At 52.2% G+C, this 19,026-nt stretch overlaps 1 protein-coding gene across 2 annotated transcripts in view; it reads right to left on the bottom strand.

Annotated features, from left to right (window-relative positions):
- Positions 1-19,026, bottom strand: part of TRIM54 (tripartite motif containing 54) — a 115,990-nt gene that overhangs the window by 18,116 nt on the left and 78,848 nt on the right. For both annotated transcript variants that reach the window (XM_068279815.1, XM_068279814.1), the window contains exon 3: positions 6,607-6,778. In XM_068279815.1, coding sequence (XP_068135916.1) covers positions 6,607-6,778 — 172 coding nt within the window. The remainder of the gene's footprint in view (positions 1-6,606; positions 6,779-19,026) is intronic.

Genomic DNA, 19,026 nt, shown 5'->3' with positions numbered 1-19,026 from the left:
TGAAAACAAGAAACCCCATAAGAGCCACCTCTAGGCCTGAGCGTCTGGAGAACATACCTCAATCTCTGAAGAACCCCATAAGAGCCGCCTCTAGGCCTGAGCGTCTGGAGAACATGCCTCAATCTCTGAAGAACCCCATAAGAGCCGCCTCTAGGCCTAAGCGTCTGGAGAACATGCCTCAATCTCTGAAGAACCCCATAAGAGCCGCCTCTAGGCCTAAGCGTCTGGAGAACATGCCTCGATCTCTGAAGAACCCCATAAGAGCCGCCTCTAGGCCTAAGCGTCTGGAGAACATGCCTCAATCTCTGAAGAAACCCCATAAGAGCCACCTCTAGGCCTGAGCGTCTGGAGAACATGCCTCAATCTCTGAAGAACCCCATAAGAGCCGCCTCTAGGCCTGAGCGTCTGGAGAACATACCTCAATCTCTGAGGAAACGCCATAAGAGCCACCTCTAGGCCTGAGCGTCTGGAGAACATGCCTCAATCTCTGAGGAAACGCCATAAGAGCCACCTCTAGGCCTGAGCGTCTGGAGAACATGCCTCAATCTCTGAAGAAACCCCATAAGAGCCGCCTCTAGGCCTGAGCGTATGGAGAACATGCCTCAATCTCTGAAGAACCCCATAAAAGCCACCTCTAGGCCTGAGCGTCTGGAGAACATACCTTAATCTCTGAAGAAACACCATAAGAGCCGCCTCTAGGCCTGAGCGTTAGTGTTGGGCGAACAGTGTTCACCACTGTTCGGGTTCTGCAGAACATCACCCTGTTTGGGTGATGTTCGAGTTCGGCCGAACACCTGATGGTGTTCGGCCAAACCGTTCAGCCACATGGCCAAACTAAGAGCGCATGGCCGAACGTTCCCCGAACGTTCGGCTAGCGCTGTGATTGGCCGAACGGGTCACGTGGTTCGGACCCGAACGCGCTCTGATTGGCCGAACTGTCACGTGGTTCGGGTAAATAAATACCCGAACCACGTCATATCTCCGCCATTTGTCTGTGGGTTTAGCTTTGGGTAGGCAGGCAGGGTAGTTCGCGCTCCAGCCACGCTAGCCAGGGTCTCCCAGTCATTGTGTCGCTGCTGGGAATAGTAGTACACCGCTCACTCAGCCACACTATATAGCATTGTGTTTACTGCCAGTCTGTGTACCTCGCTCAGCCACACTATATAGCATTATGTTTACTGTTCTGTGTCTGCTGGGAATAGTAGTACACTGCTCACTCAGCCACACTATATAGCATTGTGTTTACTGCCACTCTGTGTCTGCTGGGAATAGTAGTACACCGCTCGCTCAGCCACACTATATAGCATTGTGTTTACTGCCACTCTGTGTACCTCGCTCAGCCACACTATATAGCATTGTGTTTACTGTTCTGTGTCTGCTGGGAATAGTAGTACACTGCTCACTCAGCCACACTATATAGCATTGTGTTTACTGCCACTCTGTGTCTGCTGGGAATAGTAGTACACCGCTCGCTCAGCCACACTATATAGCATTCTGTTTACTGCCGTTCTGTGTACCTCGCTCAGCCACACTATATAGCATTCTGTTTACTGTTCTGTGTCTGCTGGGAATAGTAGTACACCTCTCGCTCAGCCACACTATATAGCATTGTGTTTACTGCCACTCTGTGTACCTCGCTCAGCCACACTATATAGCATTCTGTTTACTGCCACTCTGTGTCTGCTGGGAATAGTAGTACACCGCTCGCTCAGCCACACTATATAGCATTCTGTTTACTGCCACTTCTGTGTACCTCGCTCAGCCACACTATATAGCATTCTGTTTACTGCCACTTTGTGTCTGCTGGGAATAGTAGTACACCGCTCGCTCAGCCACACTATATAGCATTGTGTTTACTGCCACTCTGTGTACCTCGCTCAGCCACACTATATAGCATTGTGTTTACTGCCACTTTGTGTCTGCTGGGAATAGTAGTACACCGCTCGCTCAGCCATACTATATAGCATTGTGTTTACTGCCACTCTGTGTACCTCGCTCAGCCACACTATATAGCATTCTGTTTACTGCCACTCTGTGTCTGCTGGGAATAGTAGTACACCGCTCGCTCAGCCACACTATATAGCATTCTGTTTACTGCCACTCTGTGTACCTCGCTCAGCCACACTATATAGCATTCTGTTTACTGCCACTCTGTGTCAGCTGGGAATAGTAGTACACCGCTCGCTCAGCCACACTATATAGCATTCTGTTTACTGCCACTCTGTGTCTGCTGGGAATAGTAGTACACCGCTCGCTCAGCCACACCATATAGCATTCTGTTTACTGCCACTCTGTGTACCTCGCTCAGCCACACTATATAGCATTCTGTTTACTGCCACTCTGTGTCTGCTGGGAATAGTAGTACACCGCTCGCTCAGCCACACTATATAGCATTCTGTTTACTGCCACTCTGTGTACCTCGCTCAGCCACACTATATAGCATTCTGTTTACTGCCACTCTGTGTCTGCTGGGAATAGTAGTACACCGCTCGCTCAGCCACACTATATAGCATTCTGTTTACTGCCACTCTGTGTACCTCGCTCAGCCACACTATATAGCATTCTGTTTACTGCCACTCTGTGTCTGCTGGGAATAGTAGTACACCGCTCGCTCAGCCACACTATATAGCATTCTGTTTACTGCCACTCTGTGTACCTCGCTCAGCCACACTATATAGCATTCTGTTTACTGCCACTCTGTGTCTGCTGGGAATAGTAGTACACCGCTCGCTCAGCCACACTATATAGCATTGTGTTTACTGCCACTTTGTGTCTGCTGGGAATAGTAGTACACCGCTCACCCACCACTGTATAGCATTTTAAAGACATTTTTTCCTTTGAAACTTTACAATCAATTTTCTCAAAAACTATAACCTCTTTTTCGAATATTTTTTTCCCTCTTGTATCCACTCCCAAGGTGCCCATACCCTGCAAATTTGGGGTATGTAGCATGTAAGGAAGCTTTACAAAGCACGAAAGTTCGGGTCCCCATTGACTTCCATTATGTTCGGAGTTCGGCGCGAACACCCGAACATCGCGGCGATGTTCGGCGAACGTTCGCGAACCCGAACATCTAGGTGTTCGCCCAACACTACTGAGCATCTGGAGAACATGCCTCAATCTCTGAGGAAACCCCATAAGAGCTGCCTCTAGGCCTGAGCGTCTGGAGAACATGCCTCAATCTCTGAAGAACCCCATAAGAGCCGCCTCTAGGCCTGAGCGTCTGGAGAACATGCCTCAATCTCTGAAGAACCCCATAAGAGCCACCTCTAGGCCTGAGCGTCTGGAGAACATGCCTCAATCTCTGAGGAAACCCCATAAGAGCCACCTCTAGGCCTGAGCGTCTGGAGAACATGCCTCAATCTCTGAAGAACCCCATAAGAGCCATCTCTAGGCCTGAGCGTCTGGAGAACATACCTCAATCTCTGAAGAGCCCCATAAGAACCACCTCTAGGCCTGAGTGTCTGGAGAACATGCCTCAATCTCTGAAGAACCCCATAAGAGCCGCCTCTAGGCCTAAGCGTCTGGAGAACATGCCTCAATCTCTGAAGAACCCCATAAGAGCCATCTCTAGGCCTGATCGTCTGAAGAACATGCCTCAATCTCTGAAGAACCCCATAAGAGCCGCCTCTAGGCCTGAGCGTCTGGAGAACATGCCTCAATCTCTGAGGAAACCCCATAAGAGCTGCCTCTAGGCCTGAGCGTCTGGAGAACATGCCTCAATCTCTGAAGAACCCCATAAGAGCCGCCTCTAGGCCTGAGCGTATGGAGAACATGCCTCAATCTCTGAAGAACCCCATAAGAGCCGCCTCTAGGCCTGAGCGTCTGGAGAACATGCCTCAATCTCTGAAGAAACCCCATAAGAGCCACCTCTAGGCCTGAGCGTCTGGAGAACATACCTCAATCTCTGAAGAGCCCCATAAGAGCCGCCTCTAGGCCTGAGCATCTGGAGAACATGCCCTCAATCTCTGAAGAACCCCATAAGAGCCACCTCTAGGGCTGAGCGTCTGGAGAACATGCCTCAATCTCTGAAGAACCCCATAAGAGCCGCCTCTAGGCCTGAGCGTCTGGAGAACATGCCCTCAATCTCTGAAGAACCCCATAAGAGCCGCCTCTAGGGCTGAGCGTCTGGAGAACATACCTCAATCTCTGAAGAGCCCCATAAGAGCCGTCTCTAGGCCTGAGCGTCTGGAGAACAAGCCTCAATCTCTGAGGAAACCCCATAAGAGCTGCCTCTAGGCTTGAGCGTCTGGAGAACATGCCTCAATCTCTGAAGAACCCCATAAGAGCCACCTCTAGGACTGAGCGTCTGGAGAACATGCCCTCAATCTCTGAAGAACCCCATAAGAGCCACCTCTAGGGCTGAGCGTCTGGAGAACATGCCTCAATCTCTGAGGAAACCCCATAAGAGCCACCTCTAGGCCTGAGCGTCTGGAGAACATGCCTCAATCTCTGAAGAGCCCTATAAGAGCCGCCTCTAGGCCTGAGCGTCTGGAGAACATACCTCAATCTCTGAAGAGCCCCATAAAAGCCACCTCTAGGCCTGAGCATCTGGAGAACATGCCTCAATCTCTGAAGAACCCCATAAGAGCCGCCTCTAGGCCTGAGCGTCTGGAGAACATGCCTCAATCTCTGAAGAACCCCATAAGAGCCGCCTCTAGGCCTAAGCGTCTGGAGAACATGCCCTCAATCTCTGAAGAAACCACATAAGAGCCACCTCTAGGCCTGAGCGTCTGGAGAACATGCCTCAATCTCTGAAGAGCCCCATAAGAGCCGCCTCTAGGCCTGAGCGTCTGGAGAACATGCCTCAATCTCTGAGGAAACCCCATAAGAGCCACCTCTAGGCCTGAGCATCTGGAGAACATGCCCTCAATCTCTGAAGAACCCCATAAGAGCCACCTCTAGGCCTGAGCGTCTGGAGAACATACCTCAATCTCTGAAGAGCCCCATAAGAGCCACCTCTAGGCCTGAGCGTCTGGAGAACATGCCTCAATCTCTGAAGAAACCCCATAAGAGCCACCTCTAGGCCTGAGCGTCTGGAGAACATACCTCAATCTCTGAAGAACCCCATAAGAGCCGCCTCTAGGCCTGAGCGTCTGGAGAACATACCTCAATCTCTGAAGAAACCCCATAAGAGCCACCTCTAGGCCTGAGCGTCTGGAGAACATACCTCAATCTCTGAAGAAACCCCATAAGAGCCACCTCTAGGCCTGAGCGTCTGGAGAACATGCCTCAATCTCTGAGGAAACCCCATAAGAGCCGCCTCTAGGCCTGAGCGTCTGGAGAACATGCCTCAATCTCTGAAGAACCCCATAAGAGCCGCCTCTAGGGCTGAGCATCTGGAGAACATACCTCAATCTCTGAAGAGCCCCATAAGAGCCGTCTCTAGGCCTGAGCGTCTGGAGAACATACCTCAATCTCTGAAGAAACCCCATAAGAGCCACCTCTAGGCCTGAGCGTCTGGAGAACATACCTCAATCTCTGAAGAACCCCATAAGAGCCGCCTCTAGGCCTGAGCGTCTGGAGAACATACCTCAATCTCTGAAGAAACCCCATAAGAGCCACCTCTAGGCCTGAGCGTCTGGAGAACATACCTCAATCTCTGAAGAAACCCCATAAGAGCCACCTCTAGGCCTGAGCGTCTGGAGAACATGCCTCAATCTCTGAGGAAACCCCATAAGAGCCGCCTCTAGGCCTGAGCGTCTGGAGAACATGCCTCAATCTCTGAAGAACCCCATAAGAGCCACCTCTAGGGCTGAGCGTCTGGAGAACATGCCTCAATCTCTGAAGAGCCCCATAAGAGCCGCCTCTAGGGCTGAGCGTCTGGAGAACATACCTCAATCTCTGAAGAGCCCCATAAGAGCCGTCTCTAGGCCTGAGCGTCTGGAGAACATACCTCAATCTCTGAAGAAACATCATAAGAGCCACCTCTAGGCCTAAGCGTCTGGAGAATATGCCTCAATCTCTGAAGAGCCCCATAAGAGCCACCTCTAGGCCTGAGCATCTGGAGAACATGCCTCAATCTCTGAAGAAACCACATAAGAGCCACCTCTAGGCCTGAGCGTCTGGAGAACATGCCTCAATCTCTGAAGAGCCCCATAAGAGCCACCTCTAGGCCTGAGCGTCTGGAGAACATGCCTCAATCTCTGAAGAAACCACATAAGAGCCACCTCTAGGCCTGAGTGTCTGCAGAACATGCCGCAATCACTTTAGAAACCCCATAAGAGTCACTTCTCGGCCTTAATATCGGGAGAACATGCCCTCAATCTCATAAGAAACACCATAAGAGCCACCTCTAGGCCTGAGCGTCTGGAGAACATGCCTTCAATCTGTTAGTGGTTGTCCCAGACCTCCGGATGCTTTGACAAAGAAGGTCAGAGGCTGTGGGGCCCATCATGCTCCAAGCCTCTGTGCTATGTCATTACATGCTGACAGCATGGTGAACTAATGACATCATCACCACCAGAAAGCATAGCAATAATACTGTCCATCAAGCTGCAGCATAGCTCAGCTGATGTAGTCCGCTCTGATGAGAAGCTTTGCCAGCTGTGACACAGTTATATAGATAGATCCACCAATGAAAGCTAAAGATCCCCCAGTGCTTACCTTCTGTCTTTTGTAGATACTGGACAGAGGGGCCACCTCACAGTCCTTGTGGGCTCCAAACACCTTGCACATGGAGCAGGTGGGCACCTCGCAGGTCAGGCAGTATATATTGATCTTCTCATCCTCATGCTCCTCACACATCAACTGTTGTTCTGTCTTTGTGTTCAGGGGCCTTCCAGAGATGAAGGAAAGAATATTAAATGATTAACAAAAAATATAAGATCTGATCTCCAACATACTCACTCGGAGTCACTTCCCTCTCCAGTATTCTATTCTTATAGGTTTAATCTGTAAAATCATCATAAAATAGCTTCCAATAGTGAGATATGGAGATCCTGTGTACATTATAGAACTGATCCCTCTAATCTCACCAGTCATCCCCACCCCTCTGTGTCCTCCTGGAGATCCTGTGTATAGAACTGATCCCTCTACTCTAGATGTGATCTCACCAGTCATCCCCACCCCTCTGTGTCCTCCTAGAGATCCTGTGTATAGAACTGATCCCTCTACTCTAGATGTGATCTCACCAGTCATCCCCACCCCTCTGTGTCCTCCTGGAGATCCTGTGTATAGAACTGATCCCTCTACTCTAGATGTGATCTCACCAGTCATCCCCACCCCTCTGTGTCCTCCTGGAGATCCTGTGTATAGAACTGATCCCTCTACTCTAGATGTGATCTCACCAGTCATCCCCACCCCTCTGTGTCCTCCTAGAGATCCTGTGTATAGAACTGATCCCTCTACTCTAGATGTGATCTCACCAGTCATCCCCACCCCTCTGTGTCCTCCTGGAGATCCTGTGTATAAAACTGATCCCTCTACTCTAGATGTGATCTCACCAGTCATCCCCACCCCTCTGTGTCCTCCTGGAGATCCTGTGTATAGAACTGATCCCTCTACTCTAGATGTGATCTCACCAGTCATCCCCACCCCTCTGTGTCCTCCTAGAGATCCTGTGTATAGAACTGATCCCTCTACTCTAGATGTGATCTCACCAGTCATCCCCACCCCTCTGTGTCCTCCTGGAGATCCTGTGTATAAAACTGATCCCTCTACTCTAGATGTGATCTCACCAGTCATCCCCACCCCTCTGTGTCCTCCTGGAGATCCTGTGTATAGAACTGATCCCTCTACTCTAGATGTGATCTCACCAGTCATCCCCACCCCTCTGTGTCCTCCTGGAGATCCTGTGTATAGAACTGATCCCTCTACTCTAGATGTGATCCCAGCAGTCATCCCCACCCCTCTGTGTCCTCCTAGAGATCCTGTGTATAGAACTGATCCCTCTACTCTAGATGTGATCTCACCAGTCATCCCCACCCCTCTGTGTCCTCCTGGAGATCCTGTGTATAGAACTGATCCCTCTACTCTAGATGTGATCTCACCAGTCATCCCCACCCCTCTGTGTCCTCCTGGAGATCCTGTGTATAAAACTGATCCCTCTACTGTAGATGTGATCTCACCAGTCATCCCCACCCCTCTGTGTCCTCCTGGAGATCCTGTGTATAGAACTGATCCCTCTACTCTAGATGTGATCCCAGCAGTCATCCCCACCCCTCTGTGTCCTCCTGGAGATCCTGTGTATAGAACTGATCCCTCTACTCTAGATGTGATCTCACCAGTCATCCCCACCCCTCTGTGTCCTCCTGGAGATCCTGTGTATAGAACTGATCCCTCTACTCTAGATGTGATCTCACCAGTCATCCCCACCCCTCTGTGTCCTCCTGGAGATCCTGTGTATAGAACTGATCCCTCTACTCTAGATGTGATCCCAGCAGTCATCCCCACCCCTCTGTGTCCTCCTAGAGATCCTGTGTATAGAACTGATCCCTCTACTCTAGATGTGATCTCACCAGTCATCCCCACCCCTCTGTGTCCTCCTGGAGATCCTGTGTATAGAACTGATCCCTCTACTCTAGATGTGATCTCACCAGTCATCCCCACCCCTCTGTGTCCTCCTGGAGATCCTGTGTATAGAACTGATCCCTCTACTCTAGATGTGATCCCAGCAGTCATCCCCACCCCTCTGTGTCCTCCTGGAGATCCTGTGTATAGAACTGATCCCTCTACTCAAGATGTGATCCCAGCAGTCATATCCACATCTCTGTGTCCTCCTGGAGATCTGCTGTATTTCTATACAGCAGATCTCCATCTCTATCCGTCTACTCTACATATAATCTTACCAGTTATCTCTTGCTCTCATTGTCCTCCTAGATGTGTATAGAACAGATCTTTGTGACAAGTACTTGACAATCCTGTCTTAAGGTCAGAGCCGGATTAAGGCTAAATGGGGCCCTAAGCAAAGTAACTGATTTGGGCCCCCCCATCATGTTGTAATAGAATCAGAAGATGCAGCTGCACAGCAACATGCCGCAAACACCGGGGCAGCCGAGCTACTGGTTGCTATGTGCAAAAGCTCGCTTTCCTCTGTGGGTGCACAATGCAGGGAATAGCAGCAGCAAAATGCAGAGTGAGAGATGAATGGCTGGGACATTTGCACTCAGGGACTGGGGCATCCCTGTGAAGAGGGCGCCAGATATCACAGCAGCAGCACTTTCCCCCTGCATCTCCAGCCTGGCAATAGCAGAAAGCTCTGGACACCACCAAACCGGAAGCCGTTCCCCAGACAGAATTACATAACCACCCCCACCACCGAACAACCGATTTCCTCCCAAACTAGACAGCCACCATGCAGCCTCCATCCCAGTGAATACGATAGTCCAGCAGAGAAGGCAGCCGCAGTGGGGGAGAATGACAGCACCAGATGACTCATATTCACCTATTGCGATCCAAGCAATAGAGGTCCCGTCATCCGGAGCCCATCTGTCTCCTCTAGAGTGCTGCCGCTCTGTTACTACTACTATTACTACTTCCTACTTCCTGTCTGATCTGAGAATCAGGAAGTTCAGAGCGAGCGGCTGCACTGTAGAAGAGACAGATGGGTTTCAGACGACGGGATCTCTATCGCTTGGATCATGGATAGGTGAGTGAGCGTTTGCCATCTGCTGCTATCATTCTTGCTGCAGCTGTGGTTCTCTGTGGGAAGGGAGGGAGGAGTGGGCAGCAGCAGAGCGCACAGTAGCAGGAGGGGGACCTAGGAGGAGAGCCTGGCTCTGAAGACAATCAGCAGCGCACGGCATCATTTGACAAGACAAGACAAGTAACATTTATATCGCACTTTTCTCCTGGTGGACTCAAGGCGCCAGAGCTGCAGCCACTAGGAAGCGCCCTATAGGCAGTAGCAGTGTTAGAGAGACTTGCCTAAGGTCTCCTACTGAATAGGTGCTGGCTTACTGAACAGGCAGAGCTGAGATTCGAACCCTGGTCTCCTGTGTCAGAGGCAGAGCCCTTAAAGGGACTCCGAGCAGTGCCTGTGGGTATGCCTTTAAGAATACCCACAACTAATCAATTACATCCTCACACCTACCACCATGATGTTTGTAATTATATCCCCCTGGGTTCAGGGCCGGGCCGAGGCATAGGCTGGAGAGGCTCCAGCCTCGGGGCGCAGTGTAGGAGGGGGCGCACAATTCATTCAGCTGTCATTCCTAATTGTGTTTGAAGCAGAAAGAAATAAGAAAAGGGGATACATAGCAGTGACTGCAAGCCAGATAACTAGATATTAAGGTGTTGGGGAGGTTGTGGGCCCTGTGGCACCTCTTAGTGTAATAGCAATGAGCGTGTGACAGCTGGGTTGGGAGGGATGGAGGGGCGCACTTTGGTGTCTCAGCCTTGGGTGCTGGAGGACCTTGTCCCGCCTCTGCCTGGGTTCCTTATATTTCATTGCATTGTGCTAAACCGAGCTGCCGACTTTGGAGAAAAGTCGTCCTGTGGCTGCAATTTCATTTGCGAAAATAGCGAAAACTAAAAGGCATAGAGCAGCCGTTTATATATCATTGGAAAGAGGAGAAAGAGGGCTTTAAAATGATATGCATCTTTCCATAGTTACTGCACTGCTCAGAGTCCCTTTATCCATTATACCATCCAGCCACCGCTGACAGGATGGCGAGGGCTGGTTTATGTGCTGATGGGGCCCCTTTGACTCTTATTGGGGGCCCCAAGCGACTGCTTTTGTTGCCTGGTCGGTAATCCGGCCCTGCTTAAGGTACCCATACACTGGTCGATTTCTCTCATCGATATATGGCCAGTTCGACCGCTCTGATGGAATTGGCTAGAAATCGATGCAGCAGGAAGCATGATCGATCAATGATTTGGATCTGTTTACTCGATTGGTTCGGACAGAAATTTAGGTCGATCGGCTGCTGGCAGCAGATTGATGGCCCATAACAGAAAGAAGATTATCTGCAGTGTGTGCTAGGGCTGTAGGAATAGACTAAATATGGAGAGGAAAGAAGTCAGCCCTTAAATGATAGCACTACTCCACATATTTGCAAATATACAAACAAGTTTATTGTCTAATCTACAACACTACTGTACATATCTAAAACCAATTAAAATGAGATAGGCACCAAACCCATATAATCTATCCAATTGATCATTACACATATATAGATATAGAGATAGGCAGAATCAACTCATAAATACCATATCTCTTGTGGCCATCAGGATGATCAATAATGAGCTATCCTGGGCCAAGAACTCGGGTTCATGTATCAAAGCTAATCAAGTGCATGAGAGTGAATATAGAAAGTACACAAACAGAATTGCAAAACAATTGCTAAGCTATATCAAACATATACATAGAAGCAGTTAGTGGTCAGCCCTAGATATGAGGACTTTGAGTGAGATCAGATGTGACCAATATGGTGAAACACAAAAAGGTAAGATAGCAATGATACTTAGCCAGGCCAAGGATAAGGAGACCAGTGGTAAGGTGACAAGGAGAACCCCCGGTGTGTCCACTGGGGGTTCTCCTTCGCACCTTACCACTGGTCTCCTTAGACAATAAACTTGTTTGTATATTTGCAAATATGTGGTGTAGTGCTATCATTTAAGGACTGACTTCTTTCCTCTCCATATTTGATGGCCCATAACGATGCAGTGGATCAAATAGTGCAACCCTGCATTTCGATCGGTTTCAATAGATTTAATTCTGAAATCCACTAGAAATTGTTCCTAGCGTGTGGCACACATCATATACAATCTATCTGATGGTTGAATCTGCTGCAAATCTATAATTGTATGGGTTGCTTTACTATGCCACAGTTGCCATTCAGGTCTCATCCACTAGAGGCTTCTGGAGGCAAATAGTTGCTGCTGTGGTTATGTTGTGACACTGTATATGATTTAGTTATGATACATTCGATATGAAATATAGTGAAGGCGTCACATCTCCCCCCTTTCAAAGATTGGGGAAGGAATGGTAAACAAGACCCTGACCGAAGCAATCCCCACCTGTGGCTTGGGTTCATTACACAGGGAAAGTCATTCGGCATTCTGATGGTGACTTCCTGATTTATGCTGGATTGTGAAATTATACTGTTGGTGTGCTAAGCTCTGATGGAGGAGTTTCCCGCTGGTGGCAGCAGTACATTCCAGCTCTCCCACTGGCAGGCTCTAAGGATTGCAAAATGGGTTGGCATCTTCTGTGCATGCGCTGGCATGCACCTTCCCTGAGTGAGAACACGCCCACGTCACCAGGAGTGTACTGCGTCTGTGCAGTAGTGCTGTGCAGGTGTAGTATGCTCCCTATAATGTGGGCGTGTTCGCAATGGGTCGGGGGATGCTTAGAGCCAGCCAGTGGAGAGACCCAGATGACTTCTAGGGTCTAAAAGGATAAGTAAAACTCCTCCCGGAGGTCCTTTAGCAACTTCTACAGGTGGGAATAGTTGGTCTTGACTTACGGGGTTTTTGGGTGACAGGTTGTTGATCTGTCCCTGGTAATGGCAGCTGTGTGGGGGAAGAAGAGATCAGGTTCAGAGAGGATCCCGATGATCTCTGGCAGAGGTCTACAGGTGGGAATAGTTGGTCTTGATGTACGGGGTTCTGGAGACAATATTCGGGGGACAAGGTCCTTTTATTAGATTTTGCCAACAACTGATTTATGGCCCATCAACAAGGGTGCTTGAAAGACTCTGAACTTTTTTTGATAAGAGGCTAAAGGTGTCCACACATCAGACCAAGAAATAGATAGATCTCTGATTGAATCTGATTGGAGAGACATCTGTTGCCTATTCATACACCGCGGGCCGATTCCTAATCGACTTCAGCATGAACTCTCCTGGGAATCGACCACCTTGCTGGCCCAATGCTGGCCCCCCTAATGTAATATGTGCCCCTCCCCCCCCATTCCCGATGCACTATACTTTACCTGTCCACGTCCACCGCTGCCTCCGGGCTCCGTCGCAATCTACATACATGAGCCTCACGTGGTTCCTGGCGTTTATACAGTACGTGTCACACATGTGCCCACTTATACGCCGGCAACCATGTGGGGAACGTGTATTCAGATTGGGGCGGAGCCAGGGGTGGACGTGGATGTGGACAGGAAGTATAGAGCATCGGAAGGGGGCCACATTTAACATTGGGGAGGACAGCTCTGGTGGGTTTGTGGGACTGGTCACTCATTCCGATATCACTCGCTGTTACCACCAAGCATCTGATCATACATGACGCCCCAACATCTGACAGCAAGTCCGATCGACATGCTCGGTCTGAATTTGGTTGCATCAGTGATCGAGGATACACTTTATTATAATAATCGAGTCGGATCGTCAATCAGCTGTCAAGTCGCCTGATGTATGGCCATCTTTTTAGTAGTTTTGGCATTGATAACCCCATCTATGTCTCCAACAATATGTTTTAAAGTTGCTCTTCATGCCAAGATCCCGAGGGGGCTTAGACACTGTGCACCACCTGTGAGCCTGTGAGGTCCACATCGGGACTCTGACCCTCAGCTGAAGAGACTGTGCACCATCTGTGAGGTCCACATTGGGGCTCTGACCCTCAGCTGAAGAGACTGTGCACCACCTGTGAGGTCCACATCTGGGCTCTGACCCTCAGCTGAAGAGACTGTACACCATCCGTGAGGCCCACATCGGGGCTCTGACCCTCAGCTGAAGAGACTGTGCACCACCTGTGAGGTCCACATCTGGGCTCTGACCCTCAGCTGAAGAGACTGTGCACCACCTGTGAGGTCCACATCGGGGCTCTGACCCTCAGCTGAAGAGACTGTGCACCACCTGTGAAGTCCACATCAGGGCTCTGACCCTCAGCTGAAGAGACTGTGCACCACCTGTGAGGTCCACATCGAGGCTCTGGCCCTCAGCTGAAGAGACTGTGCACCATCTGTGAGGTCCACATCGGGGCTCTGACTCTCAGCTGAAGAGACTGTGCACCATCTGTGAGGTCCACATCGAGGCTTTGGCCCTCAGCTGAAGAGACTGTGCACCATCTGTGAGGTCCACATCGGGGCTCTGACCCTCAGCTGAAGAGTCTGTGCACCATCTGTGAGGTCCACATCGGGGCTCTGACCCTCAGCTGAAGAGACTGTGCACCATCTGTGAGGTCCACATCGGGGCTCTGACCCTCAGCTGAAGAGACTGTGCACCATCTGTGAGGTCCACATCGGGGCTCTGACCCTCAGCTGAAGAGTCTGTGCACCATCTGTGAGGTCCACATCAGGGCTCTGGCCCTCAGCCGAAGAGTCTGTGCACCATCTGTGAGGTCCACATCGGGGCTCTGACCCTCAGCCGAAGAGACTGTGCACCATCTGTGAGGGCCACATTGGGGCTCTGACCCTCAGCTGAAGAGTCTGTGCACCACCTGTGAGGTCCACATCAGGGCTCTGACCCTCTGCTGAAGAGACTGTGCACCACCTGTGAGGTCCTCATCGGGGCTCTGACCCTCAGCTGAAGAGACTGTGCACCACCTGTGAGGTCCACATCGGGGCTCTGACCCTCAGCTAAAGAGACTGTGCACCATCTGTGAGGTCGACATCGGGGCCCTGACCCTCAGCTGAAGAGACTGTGCACCATCTGTAAGGTCCACATCAGGGCTCTGACCCTCAGCTGAAGAGACTGTGCACCATCTGTGAGGTCCACATCGGGGCTCTGACCCTCAGCTGAAGAGACTGTGCACCATCTGTGAGGTCCACATCGGGGCTCTGACCCTCAGCTGAAGAGACTGTGCACCATCTGTGAGGTCCACATCGGGGCTCTGACCCTCAGCTGAAGAGACTGTGCACCATCTGTGAGGTCCACATCGGGGCTCTGACCCTCAGCTGAAGACACTGTGCACCATCTGTGAGGTCCACATCAGGGCTCTGACCCTCAGCTGAAGACACTGTGCACCACCTGTTAGGCCCACATCAGGGCTCTGACCCTCAGCTGAAGAGACTGTGCACCACCTGTGAGGTCCACATCGGTGCTCTGACCCTCAGCTAAAGAGACTATGCACCATCTGTGAGGTCGACATCGGGGCCCTGACCCTCAGCTGAAGAGACTGTGCACCATCTGTGAGGTCCACATCGGGGCTCTGACCCTCAGCTGAAGAGACTGTGCACCATCTGTGAGGTCCACATCAGGGCTCTGGCCCTCAGCTAAAGAGACTGTGCACCATCTGTGAGGTCCTCATCGGGGCTCTGACCCTCAGCTGAAGAGTCTCTGCACCATCTGTGAGGTCCACATCAGGGCTCTGGCCCTCAGCCAAAGAGTCTGTGCACCATCTGTGAGGTCCACATCGGGGCTCTGACCCTCAGCTGAAGAGACTGTGCACCATCTGTGAGGGCCACATCGGGGCTCTGACCCTCAGCTGAAGAGACTGTGCACCACCTGTGAGGTCCACATCGGGGCTCTGACCCTCAGCTGAAGAGACTGTGCACCAGCTGTGAGGTCCTCATTGGGGCTCTGACCCTCAGCTGAAGAGACTGTGCACCACCTGTGAGGTCCACATCGGGGCTCTGACCCTCAGCTGAAGAGACTGTGCACCACCTGTGAGGTCCTCATTGGGGCTCTGACCCTCAGCTGAAGAGACTGTGCACCACCTGTGAGGTCCACATCGGGGCTCTGACCCTCAGCTGAAGAGACTGTGCACCATCTGTGAGGTCCACATCGGGGCTCTGACCCTCAGCTAAAGAGACTGTGCACCATCTGTAAGGTCCACATCAGGGCTCTGACCCTCAGCTGAAGAGACTGTGCACCATCTGTGAGGTCCACATCGGGGCTCTGACCCTCAGCTGAAGAGACTGTGCACCACCTGTGAGGTCCACACATCAGGGCTCTGACCCTCAGCTGAAGAGGCTGTGCACCATCTGTGAGGTACACATCGGGGCTCTGACCCTCAGCTGAAGAGGCTGTGCACCATCTGTGAGGTACACATCGGGGCTCTGACCCTCAGCTGAAGAGACTGTGCACCATCTGTGAGGTCCACATCGGGGCTCTGACCCTCAGCTGAAGAGGCTGTGCACCATCTGTGATGTCCACATCGGGGCTCTGACCCTCAGCTGAAGAGACTGTGCACCACCTCTAAGGTCCACATCAGGGCTCTGACCCTCAGCTGAAGAGACTGTGCGCCATCTGTGAGGTCCACATCAGGGCTCTGACCCTCAGCTGAAGAGACTGTGCACCACCTGTGAGGTCCACATCGGGGCTCTGGCCCTCAGCTGAAGAGACTGTGCACCTTCTGTGAGGTCCTCATTGGGGCTCTGACCCTCAGCTGAAGAGACTGTGCACCACCTGTGAGGTCCACATCGGGGCTCTGACCCTCAGCTGAAGAGACTGTGCACCACCTGTGAGGTCCACATCGGGGCTCTGACCCTCAGCTGAAGACACTGTGCACCACCTGTGAGGTCCACATCGGGGCTCTGACCCACAGCTAAAGAGACTGTGCACCACCTGTTAGGCCCACATCGGGGCTCTGACCCTCAGCTGAAGAGACTGTGCACCACCTGTGAGGTCCACATCGGGGCTCTGATTCTCAGCTGAAGAGACTGTGCACCACCTGTGAGGCCCACATCGGGGCTCTGGCCCTCAGCTGAAGAGACTGTGCACCACCTATGTCCACATCGGGGCTCTGATCCTCAGCTAAAGAGACTGTGCACCACCTGTGAGGCCCACATCAGGGCTCTGACCCTCAGCTGAAGAGACTGTGCACCACTTGTTAGGCCCACACCAGGGCTCTGACCCTCAGCTGAAGAGACTGTGCACCACTTGTTAGGCCCACACCAGGGCTCTGACCCTCAGCTGAAGAGACTGTGCACCATCTATTAGGCCCACATCGGGGCTCTGACCCTCAGCTGAAGAGACTGTGCACCATCTGTGAGGTCCACATCGGGGCTCAGACCCTCAGCTGAAGAGACTGTGCACCACCTGTTAGGCTCACATCGAGGCTCTGGCCCGCAGCTGAAGAGACTGTGCACCATCTGTGAGGTCCACATCGGGGCTCTGACCCTCAGCTGAAGAGGCTGTGCACCATCTGTGAGGTCCACATCGGGACTCTGGCCTGCAGCTGAAGAGACTGTGCACCATCTGTGAGGTCCACATCGGGGCTCTGACCCTCAGCTGAAGAGTCTCTGCACCATCTGTGAGGTCCACATCGGGGCTCTGACCCTCAGCTGAAGAGACTGTGCACCATCTGTGAGGTCCACATCAGGGCTCTGACCCTCAGCTGAAGAGACTGTGTACCATCTGGGAGGTCCACATCGGGGCTCTGACCCTCAGCTGAAGACACTGTGCACCGTCTGAGGTCCACACCAGGGCTCTGACCCTCAGCTGAAGAGACTGTGCACCACCTGTGAGGTACACATCGGGGCTCTGACCCTCAGCTGAAGAGACTGTGCACCATCTGTGAGGTCCACACCAGGGCTCTGACCCTCAGCTGAAGAGACTGTGCACCACCTGTGAGGTCCACATCGGGGCTCTGACCCTCAGCTGAAGAGACTGTGCACCATCTGTTAGGCCCACATCGGGGCTCTGACCCTCAGCTGAAGAGACTGTGCACCATCTGTTAGGCCCACATCGGGGCTCTGACCCTCAGCTGAAGATACTGTGCACCACCTGTGAGGTCCACATCGGGGATCTGACCCTCAGCTGAAGACACTGTGCACCATCTGTGAGGTCCACATCGGGGCTCTGACCCTCAGCTGAAGAGACTGTGCACCATCTGTGAGGTCCACATTGGGGCTCTGACCCTCAGCTGAAGAGACTGTGCACCATCTGTGAGGTCCACATCAGGGCTCTGACCCTCAGCTGAAGAGACTGTGCACCATCTGTGAGGTCCACATCAGGGCTCTGGCCCTCAGCTAAAGAGACTGTGCACCATCTGTGAGGTCCTCATCGGGGCTCTGACCCTCAGCTGAAGAGTCTCTGCACCATCTGTGAGGTCCACATCAGGGCTCTGGCCCTCAGCCAAAGAGTCTGTGCACCATCTGTGAGGTCCACATCGGGGCTCTGACCCTCAGCTGAAGAGACTGTGCACCATCTGTGAGGGCCACATCGGGGCTCTGACCCTCAGCTGAAGAGACTGTGCACCACCTGTGAGGTCCACATCGGGGCTCTGACCCTCAGCTGAAGAGACTGTGCACCACCTGTGAGGTCCTCATTGGGGCTCTGACCCTCAGCTGAAGAGACTGTGCACCACCTGTGAGGTCCACATCGGGGCTCTGACCCTCAGCTGAAGAGACTGTGCACCATCTGTGAGGTCCACATCGGGGCTCTGACCCTCAGCTAAAGAGACTGTGCACCATCTGTAAGGTCCACATCAGGGCTCTGACCCTCAGCTGAAGAGACTGTGCACCATCTGTGAGGTCCACATCGGGGCTCTGACCCTCAGCTGAAGAGACTGTGCACCACCTGTGAGGTCCACACATCAGGGCTCTGACCCTCAGCTGAAGAGGCTGTGCACCATCTGTGAGGTACACATCGGGGCTCTGACCCTCAGCTGAAGAGGCTGTGCACCATCTGTGAGGTACACATCGGGGCTCTGACCCTCAGCTGAAGAGACTGTGCACCATCTGTGAGGTCCACATCGGGGCTCTGACCCTCAGCTGAAGAGGCTGTGCACCATCTGTGATGTCCACATCGGGGCTCTGACCCTCAGCTGAAGAGACTGTGCACCACCTCTAAGGTCCACATCAGGGCTCTGACCCTCAGCTGAAGAGACTGTGCGCCATCTGTGAGGTCCACATCAGGGCTCTGACCCTCAGCTGAAGAGACTGTGCACCACCTGTGAGGTCCACATCGGGGCTCTGGCCCTCAGCTGAAGAGACTGTGCACCTTCTGTGAGGTCCTCATTGGGGCTCTGACCCTCAGCTGAAGAGACTGTGCACCACCTGTGAGGTCCACATCGGGGCTCTGACCCTCAGCTGAAGAGACTGTGCACCACCTGTGAGGTCCACATCGGGGCTCTGACCCTCAGCTGAAGACACTGTGCACCACCTGTGAGGTCCACATCGGGGCTCTGACCCACAGCTGAAGAGACTGTGCACCACATGTTAGGCCCACATCGGGGCTCTGACCCTCA

This window comes from Hyperolius riggenbachi, chromosome 4, assembly GCF_040937935.1.
Source record: "Hyperolius riggenbachi isolate aHypRig1 chromosome 4, aHypRig1.pri, whole genome shotgun sequence".
Taxonomy (NCBI): Eukaryota; Metazoa; Chordata; class Amphibia; order Anura; family Hyperoliidae; genus Hyperolius; species Hyperolius riggenbachi.
This window is presented reverse-complemented; position numbering and strand designations above follow the sequence as displayed.